The sequence below is a fragment of the Staurois parvus genome, unplaced genomic scaffold (genome assembly GCF_062004578.1).
Source record: "Staurois parvus isolate SC_StPar_1 unplaced genomic scaffold, SC_StPar_1.0 ptg001375l, whole genome shotgun sequence".
In the NCBI taxonomy this organism is placed as follows: domain Eukaryota; kingdom Metazoa; phylum Chordata; class Amphibia; order Anura; family Ranidae; genus Staurois; species Staurois parvus.
Window position 1 is genome coordinate 23,670 of NW_028319171.1, and position 14,044 is coordinate 37,713.

General features: G+C 45.5%; 1 protein-coding gene across 1 annotated transcript; it reads left to right on the plus strand.

The window, feature by feature from the left end:
• The first annotated feature begins 572 nt into the window (after positions 1-572).
• LOC149436337 (uncharacterized) lies at positions 573-6,340 on the plus strand. Its single transcript, XM_089661710.1, has 2 exons — positions 573-1,008; positions 3,864-6,340. The coding sequence occupies exons 1-2, from the start codon at positions 607-609 to the stop codon at positions 4,281-4,283; spliced, it is 822 nt and encodes a 273-aa protein (XP_089517836.1). The 5' UTR covers positions 573-606; the 3' UTR covers positions 4,284-6,340.
• Positions 6,341-14,044: the final 7,704 nt, after the last annotated feature.

Here is a 14,044-nt window from a genome sequence, read left to right on the forward strand (position 1 = left end):
CAGTATACATATACAGTATATACTGCATATATATACTGTATATCTCACCCTCATTTCTGCCCCCTACTTAGTGTAGCTTAGAAATCCTGGGGCCCCATACAGTCGACCTGAAAGGACCCTCCAAAAAAAAAACACAGTTTATGGTGCTTCAGTTTTGAACACAGTGAATGATCGGTAGTGATCACTCATTGTATTCATGCTTACAGCTGCTGCAGAGAGAGCCATACAGGGCATTGGTTCTAGTAATTGCCTCACGCCATGCTGATCACCCTCCCTGCCCACATCTAATTCACCCAGCTGCCTGGGCCCCCCCGTTGGCCTGGGCCCCATACAGGAGGACTGGTGGTACCCCCTTATCCACGGCCCTGATCCCCAAACACAAGTGTTCCTGACCTGACTGGCAGTAGTAGGCCAACAACTTGTGGTGAGAGTCTGTCTGGACGGGAACACCGGAGGCACTGAGAAGTGGTTTTCTACTTTTAGTTTCATGTTTCCCAAAGTTCAACCTTTACTTCTATATCCCTCAGAAAAGGACTTGGTAGCTATTGAGCCTCAGCAGACAAGTAGTTGCCTACACCAGACCGATACATTTCTTCTCCTTCAAAAATGAATTTGATAGCTGAATTCAGAACGTATGTCTGCTCTTCTTTCAATATTGTGACCACTACAGTCCTGGCTCTGCTACTTATACTGCTGCAGAAATTGATGGAAAGCGATTTTGTATGTCCCAAAAACTATTCACTGGCAATTGTCTACAGTATGTTCTTCATCTTTGTCCCATGGCTGACTCTTCTGTTTCTTGGATGCAAGTTTTTCTGCGGATATCCATCAGGGACACCGTACTGCCCAAGATGTGGCTGTTGTACATGCTGTAAATGCTACACCTTCATTCGAATCTGTACGGCTCCTACAATATGGATCTTGATTGTATTAACTGATGGAGACTACCTGAAATGTTTTCTGAGAAAGCCAGAAGATCCAAATGCCATAGCAAGGCCAGTAGCCAAGGTAAACGTTATTTATATCTGTTTATACCGTATATATTTATTATCTTTATGTGTGTGTGAGCCCTGCAATCAACAACAAGCTTCCATCACTTGCCGCCTTCCATCGTTAAAAATGAAAAGATGAATTAACACCCTGCATGCTCTATGCTCCTCCCTTCCCCGGTTCCCCCCCCCAGCACTTACCTGCGTGGGTGATGCCCACACAGCGTTGTGGCCTGGAGTTTTCAAAGCCCCTCTCTTCTTCCCCTTCTTACCTTAGGGCTTCCAAATGAATCAGAGGAATTCTGATTGGTCAATGTGTTAGCAACTGCCCATATGGAAGAAAAATATTTTAAAAATACTCTTCCCAAATATATTGACATATATTTGAAAAGCTACAATTTCGGCCATATTCAATATATATTCCAAAATATATTTAAATAAATATATATATATATTTTTTTTATTTTATATATATATATATATATATATATATATATATATAGTAGATAGATAGATAGATAATAGATAGATAGATAGATAGATAGATAGATAGATAGATAGATAATAGATAGATAGATAGATAGATAGATAGATAGATAATAGATAGATAGATAGATAATAGATAGATAGATAATAGATAGATAGATAGATAGATAGATAGATAGATAGATAGATAGATAGATAGATAATAGATAGATAGATAATAGATAGATAGATAATAGATAGATAGATAATAGATAGATAGATAATAGATAGATAGATAATAGATAGATAGATAATAGATAGATAATAGATAGATAGATAATAGATAGATAGATAATAGATAGATAGATAGATAGATAGATAGATAGATAGATAATAGATAGATAGATAGATAGATAATAGATAGATAGATAGATAGATAATAGATAGATAGATAGATAGATAGATAGATAGATAGATAGATAATAGATAATAGATAGATAGATAGATAGATAGATAGATAGATAGATAGATAGATAGATAGATAGATAATAGATAGATAGATAATAGATAGATAGATAATAGATAGATAATAGATAGATAATAGATAGATAGATAATAGATAGATAATAGATAGATAGATAGATAGATAATAGATAGATAATAGATAGATAGATAGATAATAGATAGATAGATAGATAGATAGATAGATAGATAGATAGATAGATAGATAGATACATAGATAGATACATAGATAGATAGATAGATGATAGATAATAGATAGATAATAGATAGATAGATAGATAGATAGATAGATAGATAGATAGATAGATAGATAGATAGATAGATAATAGATAGATAGATAGATATAGTATGTTGATATGTGTTTTTATTACAAAATTTATGACAAATATTTTTAAAAATACATTAAAAAAAAATCTGAATATATTTTGAAATATATTGAATATGGCCAAAATTGTAGCATTTCAAAATTCTGTGACAATCAGTATTTTTTGCTAGAAAATTTCCTAGAGCCCCAAACATATATATTTTTAAAGCAGAGGCCCTAGAGAGTGAATTGGTGGCTGTTGCAATTTGGGATCAGGAGGGCACAATGCTGGGATCAGGAGGGCACAATGCTGGGATCAGAAGGGCACAGTACAGGAGGGGATCAAGAGGGCACAATGCTGGGATCAGGAGGACACAGTACAGGAGGGGATCAAGCTGGCACAATGCTGGGATCAGGAGGGCACAGTACAGGAGGGGATCAAGAGTGCACAATGCTGGGATCAGGAGGGCACAATGCTGGGATCAGGAGGGCCCAATACAGAAGGGGATCAAGAGGACATAATGCTGGGATCAGGAGGGCACAGTACAGGAGGGGATCAAGAGGACATAATGCTGGGATCAGGAGGGCACAGTACAGGAGGGGATCAAGAGGGCACAATGCTGGGATCAGGAGGGCACAGTACAGGAGGGGATCAAGAGTGCACAATACTGGGATCAGGAGGGCACAGTACAGGAGGGGATCAAGAGTGCACAATGCTGGGATCAGGAGGGCACAGTACAGGAGGGGATCAAGAGGACATAATGCTGGGATCAGGAGGGCCCAATACAGAAGGGGATCAAGAGGACATAATGCTGGGATCAGGAGGGCACAGTACAGGAGGGGATCAGGAGGGCACAATGCTGGGATCAGGAGGACACAGTACAGGAGGGGATCAAGAGGACATAATGCTGGGATCAGGAGGGCACAGTACAGGAGGGGATCAAGAGGGCACAATGCTGGGATCAGGAGGGCACAGTACAGGAGTGGATGAAGAGCGCACAATGCTGGGATCAGGAGGGCACAATGCTGGGATCAGGAGGGCCCAATACAGAAGGGGATCAAGAAGACATAATGCTGGGATCAGGAGGGCCCAATACAAAAGGGGATCAAGCGTGCACAATGCTGGGATCGGGAGGGCACAGTACAGGAGGGGATCAAGCGGGCACAATGCTGGGATCGGGAGGGCACAGTACAGGAGGGGATCAAGCGGGCACAATGCTGGGATCAGGAGGGCACAGTACAGGAGGGGATCAAGCTGGCACAATGCTGGGATCAGGAGGGCACAGTGCAGTCTGGGCCTAGACGCCGAGTGGCTGCACATTTGCACGCTCCCAGAACACATATCTGGTACTCACGGAAAGGTCACGATCTCCTCTTTCGATCGGGACCTTTCCCAATTATGTGACGGCATGTCACAGTGGTCACATGACCCTAAACCCTGCCCCGCCTCCTGGCTTATGAAACCCTTAAAGGGCCGGGAGGCGCTGGCGCCAAGGGGTGAAAGTCTCATGCTTATGTTTTGAATAAACATCCCCCAACGGATGACATTTCTCTAATGGAATTTGTTGCTAACTCTTGTGCAGATCGTTGGACTCGGATTAATATGTCTGCTCATTGGGCTCAGCCTCTTCTTAGCAAGCTGCATGTGTGGAGAATGTGGAAGAAATACGTTGAGAAAATGGCGTAAGCAAAAGTGCGAGCACCATGTGACAAGAGACATCGAAGATGGAATAAGACAGAAGGCTAAAGGGATAAATAAAGCTGAAATAGAAGAGCTGATTAAGGTCGAATATACTGATGAAAAATTTACAACCGATACAACTGGTGAATCCAACTGGATGTCAAGGTTGGAAGAGACTGTTGCTGATGCCAAAAAAAACGGCTTAGCTAAACTAACTGAAATAGCAAAAAATAGAAATGAAAACAATGAAACAAACAATACAAATGCGTCAGGATCAACCAATGGGGATCAGGAGGTGGACCAAATAATACAAATGATTTGAAATTGCCCAAAGCGAATGTTGGAGAACCAGATGGTGGAAAAACCAAAATCAAAGGAACATGTAGAATCAGAAAGTTCTCCATTGCTTGAAGATAATGATGATGATGTAACAATGTATTTTTTTGCTTGAAAATTTCCTAGAGCCCCCAAACATTATATATCATTTTTTTAAAGCAGAGGCCCTAGAGAGTAAATTGGTGGGTGTGGCAATTTGGGATCAGGAGGGCACAATACAGGAGGGGATCAAGAGGGCACAGTGCTGGGATCAGGAGGGCACAATACAGGAGGGGATCAAGAGGGCACAATGCTGGGATCAGGAGGGCACAATACAGGGGGATCAAGAGGGCACAGTGCTGGGATCAGGAGGGCACAATACAGGAGGGGATCAAGAGGGCACAATGCTGGGATCAGGAGGGCACAATACAGGAGGGGATCAAGAGGTCACAATGCTGGGATCAGGAGGGCACAATACAGGAGGGGATCAAGAGGGCACAATGCTGGGATCAGGAGGGCACAATACAGGAGGGGATCAAGAGGGCACAATGCTGGGATCAGGAGGGCACAATGCTGGGATCAGGAGGGCACAATACAGGAGGGGATCAAGAGGGCACAATGCTGGGATCAGGAGGGCACAATACAGGAGGGGATCAAGAGGGCACAATGCTGGGATCAGGAGGGCCCAATACAGGAGGGGATCAAGAGGGCACAATGCTGGGATCAGGAGGGCACAATACAGGAGGGGATCAAGAGGGCACAATGCTGGGATCAGGAGGGCCCAATACAGGAGGGGATCAAGAGGGCACAATGCTGGGATCAGGAGGGCACAATACAGGAGGGGATCAAGAGGGCACAATGCTGGGATCAGAAGGGCACAATGCTGGGATCAGGAGGGCACAATACAGGAGGGGATCAAGAGGGCACAATGCTGGGATCAGCAGGGCACAGTACAGGAGGGGATCAAGAGAGTAGAATGCTGGGATCAGGAGGGCCCAATACAGGAGGGGATCAAGAGGGCACAATGCTGGGATCAGAAGGGCACAGTACAGGAGGGGATCAAGAGGGCACAATGCTGGGATCAGCAGGGCACAGTACAGGAGGGGATCAAGAGGGCAGAATGCTGGGATCAGGAGGACACGGTACAGGAAGGGTTCAAGAGGGCACAATGTTGGGATCAGGAGGGCACAGTACAGGAGGGGATCAAGAGGGCACAATGCTGGGATCAGGAAGCATGTGATGAGTCTAGGATCCCCTGCTGAGATGGAATGGAGGGCACCCATGTGAAATGGGCCCGACAGTTCTTAGTTTTACCTTTTGTGAGGCACAAGTGGGACCTTAGCTTGAAATACCTTAATCCCTGGGCACTGTACTCAATAACCAGTTGGCTACCACCCTATAGCAGCTTGATTGCTACAGGGCAGCTTCTGTGTGCAGTGCAGTTGACTTGAGCCAAGTATACATACGTGATTCTCCTCTTCCTGGTAGGGCACTCATGCCCATGCGCCCAGTGTGCCCAGGGCGCCCAGTGCGCCGCTTCTGCTGTGATTAGTCAGTAGGTGCCGGCTAATGGATGCCCGCTGGCACCCGCTGATCGGCAAGGATAGAGACAGAACACAGCTCTGCCTATGTAAACTAGGCAGAGCTGTGCCCTGTCAGCGGCAATGTGCTGGATTTTGTTTCCGTGTAAAGCAGGGAATAAAATCCAGCAAATCCATAAGTTATAAAAAAACAACACATACTACACATCAGGTTAGGCACACAGTTAACCCTTTGATTGCCCTAGATGTTTAACCCCTTCCCAGCAAGTGCTATTAATACAGTGACAGCGTATATTTTTAGCACAGATATCTGTATTAGAGTCACTGGTTCCCACAAAGTGTCAGTTAGTGTCAGATTGTCCACCGCAATATTGCATTGCCGCTATAAGGCGCTGATCGCCGCCATTACTAGTACAATTAAATAATTGATCTAAAAATCCATTAACTATAGTTTGTAGATGCTATAACTTTTGCGACAACCAATCAATATACGCTTATTGGGACTTTTTTTTTGTTTTACCAAAAATATGTAGTAGATTACATATCGGCTTAAACCTTAAAAAAATTTGATTTTGTTAAAAAAAAAATTTATTGGATATGTTTTATAGCAGAAAGTAAAAAAAATATTGTTTTTTTCAAAATTGGCGTATTTCTTTTTTTTACAAAAAACACAGCATTGGTCTTATGCCACCAAAAGAAAGCTCTATTTGTGGGGAAAAAATGCAATACATTTAATTTATGTACAGCGTTGCATGACCGCGCAATTGTCAGTTAAAGTAACACAGTGCCATACAGCAATAAATGGCCTGGTCAGGAAGGAGGGGGGGAGGGGGTTAATCTTCCAGAGGTCAAGTGGGTAATTCAGCTCCAGACCAAGGCAGTCAAGTCCTTGGAAATCTTTGTAAGGACCATACATGGCCAATGACTTGGGAAGCCGGAATTCACTGTAGACACAGCTACTACATAGCTACTTCAGAGATCTCCATTTGCTTCTGGTTCCCCTGCCAAGAGGTTGACCTGACGCATTGTGAATACTGGTGGTTGGCCACTCAGCAGGGCACCATTCAGAGAACGCTTTGTATTTTCTGAATGAATGTAAGGCTCCCATGTAACGGTGACTGCATAGTTCCAGGGCCAACACCACTTGGTAAAGCCAACAACATAACACCAAATGTAGATGTCTATGAAGGTAACATTGTAGCCACCACAGTAAGAGGCATCCTTCCCCATGACAAACATCATGGGAGGCAGCAAAAACAAGCTCCACCTCGTCCAATCAGAGGATGCTTTTCATTCCTTCACCAAATGCAAAGTATTCTCTGAATGGTGCCCATGCTGAGAAGCCATTCACGATGCATCAGGTCAACCACTTTGTCACGGGACCCAGAGGCAAGTGGAGATTGCTGTAGTAGTGGTGTCTACTTCAGTGATTTCCAAATTCCAGCGGCATTGGCCAGGTATTGCATATACTTCCCATTATTCTACTGCTTTCAGAAAAAGCAGTGAGGCCTTTAAAGAAAAGAATTTAGTCCCTCCAGTCACACATGGTGGGGGGTCACTGATGTTTTGGGGTTGCTGTGCTGATTCAGGCACTGGATGTCTTGACCGTGTGCATCGCATTATGAAACCTGAAGGCTACCAAGGAATTTTGGGGTGCAATGTAGGGCCCGGTGTGAGAAAGTTTGGTCTCCGTCAGCGGTCATGGGTCGTACAGCAGAACAATGACCCAAAGCTCACGTCAAAAAAAACCCCAGAGATGGTTTCAGGCAAAGTGCTGGAGAGGACTGAACTGACCAGCAATGAGTCCAGATCTCAATCCCATAGAGCTCCTGTGGAGAGATCTCAGAACAGCAGTTGGGAAAAGGAACCTTCCAATCTGAGAGACCCGGAGTAGTTGGGGAAAGGAACCCTTCCAATCTGAGAGACCCGGAGCAGTTGGGGAAAGGAACCCTTCCAATCTGAGAGACCCGGAGCAGTTGGGGAAAGGAACCCTTCCAATCTGAGAGACCTGAAGCAGTTGGGAAAAGGAACCCTTCCAATCTGAGAGACCTGGAGCAGTTGGGAAAAGGAACCCGTCCAATCTGAGAGACCTGGAGCAGTTGGGGAAAGGAACCCATCCAATCTGAGAGACCTGGAGCAGTTGGGAAAAGGAACCCGTCCAATCTGACAGACCTGGAGCAGTTGGGAAAAGGAACCCGTCCAATCTGAGAGACCTGGAGCAGTTGGGAAAAGGAACCCGTCCAATCTGAGAGACCTGGAGCAGTTGGGGAAAGGAACCCGTCCAATCTGAGAGACCTGAAGCAGTTGGGAAAAGGAACCCGTCCAATCTGAGAGACCTGGAGCAGTTGGGAAAAGGAACCCGTCCAATCTGAGAGACCTGGAGCAGTTGGGAAAAGGAACCCATCCAATCTGAGAGACCTGGAGCAGTTGGGAAAAGGAACCCGTCCAATCTGAGAGACCTGGAGCAGTTGGGGAAAGGAACCCGTCCAATCTGAGAGACCTGGAGCAGTTGGGGAAAGGAACCCGTCCAATCTGAGAGACCTGGAGCAGTTGGGAAAAGGAACCCGTCCAATCTGAGACACCTGGAGCAGTTGGGGAAAGGAACCCGTCCAATCTGAGAGACCTGGAGCAGTTGGGGAAAGGAACCCTTCCAATCTGAGAGACCTGAAGCAGTTGGGAAAAGGAACCCTTCCAATCTGAGAGACCTGGAGCAGTTGGGAAAAGGAACCCGTCCAATCTGAGAGACCTGGAGCAGTTGGGGAAAGGAACCCATCCAATCTGAGAGACCTGGAGCAGTTGGGAAAAGGAACCCGTCCAATCTGAGAGACCTGGAGCAGTTGGGGAAAGGAACCCGTCCAATCTGAGAGACCTGGAGCAGTTGGGGAAAGGAACCCGTCCAATCTGAGAGACCTGGAGCAGTTGGGAAAAGGAACCCGTCCAATCTGAGACACCTGGAGCAGTTGGGGAAAGGAACCCGTCCAATCTGAGAGACCTGGAGCAGTTGGGAAAAGGAACCCGTCCAATCTGAGAGACCTGGAGCAGTTGGGGAAAGGAACCCTTCCAATCTGAGAGACCTGGAGCAGTTGGGAAAAGGAACCCGTCCAATCTGAGAGACCTGGAGCAGTTGGGGAAAGGAACCCATCCAATCTGAGAGACCTGGAGCAGTTGGGAAAAGGAACCCTTCCAATCTGAGAGACCCGGAGCAGTTGGTGAAAGAAGAGCGATCCAAAATTCCAGTAGAGAGGTGAAAGAAACTAATTGATGGTTACAGGAAACCATCAATTTCAGGTATTTTTTCCAAGGGGTGTGCTACCAAATATTACATGGAAGGCGCCAATAATGCTGTCCAGTCCATTTTTGGGGTTTTGCGTGGAATGGGTCAGATTTGGCTTTTTGTTTCTCCACTTTTTTGTGTCACCGATACAAACAAAAGAAATAAACACGAGAATGATGAAACATTTGTAATTACAATTTTCAGGGTGAAGTGACTGACAGAAATACGGGGGGGGGGAGGCAAGATTTTTGCCCATGACTGTACCATGCCTGGATGGATGCCTGGATGGATGCCTGGATGGATGCTCAGACTTCTCATGAAGCAACTTCTATTAATAAAGGAGCGTCATGTGTTTTCTCTGTACCAGGTAGGTGATTGCAGCAATTAGACCAATGGGGGGTCTAGTGAAACTCCTTTGCTGCCATTCTCAACCTTTTTTTTAAACCAGGGGAACCCTTACAATAATGTCTCAGGGAACCCCCCTTCTAAAATAATTTGTCGGGAAGAAGGCCCTCTACGATGTTTGTCATGGGAAGAATGCCTCTTAGACATCCTTATAGACATCTAAAAAAAAGACAACTGGTGCCATGTGCTATCATGTGATCAGATGTGTCCAATCACAGCTGATCGCATGTAATAGGAAATGCCGGTTATCAGCAGTCCTCTCCTACTGCCGACAGTGCGGGAGGAGAAGAGAGCCGGTAACTGGCATTCCTCAGAGGGGACATGTACACTGATCATCAGTATCCAGATGATCAGTGTAGCCCCATCAGTGCCACCTGTCAGTGCCCATCAATGCCACATATCAGTGCCCATCAGATCTGCCTTTCAGTGCCAACTATTAGTGTCAGTCAGTGCTGCTTATCAGTGCCAGTCACTGTTGCCTATAAGTGCCAGTCAGTGCTGCGTATCAGTGCCAGTCACTGTTGCCTATAAGTGCCAGTCAGTGCTGCGTATCAGTGCCCATCAGTGCTGCCTAGCAGTTCCAGTCAGTGCTGCCTATCAGTGCCAGCCATTGCCACCTATCAGTGCCTATCAGTGCCGCCTAGAAGTTAAAATCAGTGCCGCCTATTAATGCCAGTCAGTGCTGCCTATCAGTGTCATATATGAGTGCTGCCTTTCAGTGCCCATCAGTGATGCCCAGCAATGCCCACCAGTGCCTCCTCATCAATGCCCATCAGTGCCGCCTATTAGTGCCCATCAGTGCCACCTAGCAGTTCCAGTCAGTTCTGCCTATTAGTGCCAGTCAGTGCTCCCTATCAGTGCCAGTCAGTGCCGCCTATTAGTGCCCATCAGTGCCGCCTAGAAGTTACAATCAGTGCCGCCTATTAATGCCAGTCAGTGCTGCCTATCAGTGCCATATATGAGTGCTGCCTTTCAGTGCCCATCAGTGATGCCCAGCAATGCCCACCAGTGCCTCCTCATCAATGCCCATCAGTGCTGCCTATTAGTGCCCATCAGTGCCACCTAGCAGTTCCAGTCAGTTCTGCCTATTAGTGCCAGTCAGTGCCGCCTATTAGTGCCCATCAGTGCCGCCTAGAAGTTACAATCAGTGCCGCCTATTAATGCCAGTCAGTGCTGCCTATCAGTGCCATATATGAGTGCTGCCTTTCAGTGCCCATCAGTGATGCCCAGCAATGCCCACCAGTGCCTCCTCATCAATGCCCATCAGTGCCGCCTATCAGTGCCTATCGTGGCAGCCTCATTAGCGCACATCAGTGAAGGAGAAAAATTACTTATTTACAAAATTTTATTACAGAAACTAAGGAAAAAGTTTTATTTCAAAATGTTCTGACTTTTTTAGTTTGTTTAGCAAAAAATACCACCAAAAGAAAGCTCTATCTGTCTCAGAAAAATGATAAAAATGATGTATGGGTCCAGTGTCGCATGACCGCGCAATTGTCATTCAAACTGTGACCGTGCTGAAAGCTGAAAATTGGCCTGGACAGGAAGGGGGGGGGGGGGAAGGGGCGGCAGTGCCTGTAGGTGAGGGGTTAAGTTGTAAAACTGCTCCACAATGACTTTATTTTTTACATTTTTCCACAAATGTCCATCTATTCCTGAAAAAAATAAAAAGGAAAAGAAAACTTTTTCTCTTTATGGCTTCAAAAGTCCTGAAATATTTTGTCTCTACATTCAGCTTTATAGTGAACAATCTGCTGTTCGGTCGCCTCTGTACGCTGTGGGCGTCGCTGGCAGATAAAGGTTTCCGGCTTTGTCTGGTTTTGTTCGTTCCTCCAGCATGTTGTGGTCGATGCACTTCTGTGTTTTGCAGCGTGAGCCGAGCTGTGCGTCCTGCTAGTCGTCCCCAGAGGAAACGGACGAGACAAACCCCAACCAATACATGAACACGCATGATGACACCATCAGGAAACATACAAAGTATTGGCCCCACCCTCCCAATCATGTGATTCAGGTGTCCCCCCTCCTAATCATGTGATTCAGGTGTCCCCCCTCCTAATCATGTGATTCAGGTGTCCCCCCTCCTAATCATGTGATTCAGGTGTCCCCCCTCCCAATCATGTGATTCAGGTGTCCCCCCTCCTAATCATGTGATTCAGGTGTCCCCCCTCCTAATCATGTGATTCAGGTGTCCCCCCTCCCAATCATGTGATTCAGGTGTCCCCCCTCCCAATCATGTGATTCAGGTGTCCCCCCTCCCAATCATGTGATTCAGGTGTCCCCCCTCCCAATCATGTGATTCAGGTGTCCCCCCTCCTAATCATGTGATTCAGGTGTTCCAATCCCCTCCATATCATGTGATTCAGGTGCTCCAATCCCCTCCATATCATGTGATTCAGGTGCTTCAATCCCCTCCATATCATGTGATTCAGGTGCTCCAATCCCCTCCATATCATGTGATTCAGGTGCTTCAATCCCCTCCATATCATGTGATTCAGGTGCTCCAATCCCCTCCGTATCATGTGATTCAGGTGCTTCAATCCCCTCCATATCATGTGATTCAGGTGTTCCAATCCCCTCCGTATCATGTGATTCAGGTGCTCCAATCCCCTCCTTATCATGTGATTCCGGTGTTCCAATCCCCTCCGTATCAAGTGATTCGGGTGTTCCAATCCACTCCATGTCATGTGATTCAGGTGTTCCAATCCCCTCCATATCATGTGATTCAGGTGTTCCAATCCCCTCCATATCATGTGATTCAGGTGTTCCAATCCCCTCCATATCATGTGATTCAGGTGCTCCAATCCCCTCCATATCATGTGATTCAGGTGCTCCAATCCCCTCCATATCATGTGATTCAGGTGCTCCAATCCCCTCCATATCATGTGATTCAGGTGCTCCAATCCCCTCCATATCATGTGATTCAGGTGCTCCAATCCCCTCCATATCATGTGATTCGGGTGTTCCAATCCCCTCCATATCATGTGATTCAGGTGCTCCAATCCCCTCCATATCATGTGATTCGGGTGTTCCAATCCCCTCCATATCATGTGATTCAGGTGCTCCAATCCCCTCCATATCATGTGATTCAGGTGTTCCAATCCCCTCCATATCATGTGATTCAGGTGCTCCAATCCCCTCCATATCATGTGATTCAGGTGCTCCAATCCCCTCCATATCATGTGATTCAGGTGTTCCAATCCCCTCCATATCATGTGATTCAGGTGCTCCAATCCCCTCCATATCATGTGATTCCGGTGTTTCAATCCCCTACATATCATGTGATTCCGGTGTTCCAATCCCCTCCACATCATGTGATTCCAGTGTTCCAATCCCCTCCATGGACACAGGTGTATACAAACATTGGTGAAAGAATGGGTGGCTCTCAGGAGCTCAGTGACTCCAAGCGTGGTCCCGTGATAGGTGGCCACCTGGGCAATAAGTCCATCCGTGACATTTCCTGGCTACTAAATATTCCACGCTCAACTATTAGTGGGATTATAACAAAGTGGAAGCCACTGGGAACAACAGCCACTCAGCCACCAAGTGGTAGGCCACGTCACATGACAGGGCGGGGTCAGCGCATGCTGAAGCGCACAGTGCGCAGAAGTCACCAACTGTCTGCAGAGTCAATAGCTAAAGACCTCCAAACTTGGTGTGGCCTTCAGATGAGCCCAACAACAGTGTGTAGATCCTCAATATATGGCCAAACGTTTGTTGACTGTCACGACTACAGTATAAAAACCTGTTGGACATCCCATTCCAAAACCATTTCCATTAATATTCTGTTTTGCCCTCCCCTATGGCAATTTATATTGAGTTGTCCCCTCCCCCATGGCCATTAATATTGAGTTGTCCCCTCCCCCACTGGTCATTAATATTGAGTTGTCCCCTCCCCCACTGGTCATTATATTGAGTTGTCCCCTCCCCCACTGGTCATTAATCGCTTGCCGGAGTACAGTGGCAGAGAGACCTTTTTTAATGTGTTTATTTTTAGTTTTGTTTATATTTTGTTAGTTTATTTTTTTGTATTTTTTTGTGTTTATAGTTTGTTCATTTACATTTTGTGTGTTTAATTTTTCTTTATGTTTTGTGTTTTATTTTTGTATGTTTTTGATGTTTACATTTTGTGTTTATTTTTAGTGGGTTTTTTTCTGTTTGTTTTTATGTGTTTATTTTTTGTTTCATGTTATATGTTTATATTTTGTTTGTTTATAGTGTGTGTGTTGGGGGGTGGTGGGGGGGGTTGTGTGTTTATTTTTTGTGTGTTTATTTTTTGTATGTTTTTGATGTTTACATTTTGTGGTTATTTTTTGTTTTTTTTTTTCGTGGGTTTTTTTGTTTTTGTGTGTGTTTATTTTTTAATTGTGTTTCATTTTTGTGTGTTTATTTTGTCTGTGTGTGTTTTTTTTTTTGTTTTGATTTTTTTATCCTTTCTGTCTAAATATTGATCTATGTAAGTCCATTGAACTTGATTCCAGGGTCTCAGGGAGATGGGAATCTCATAGCCTGGCCCCCCAGCCCTCCTCCTCTCTTCATATGACCCAGGAA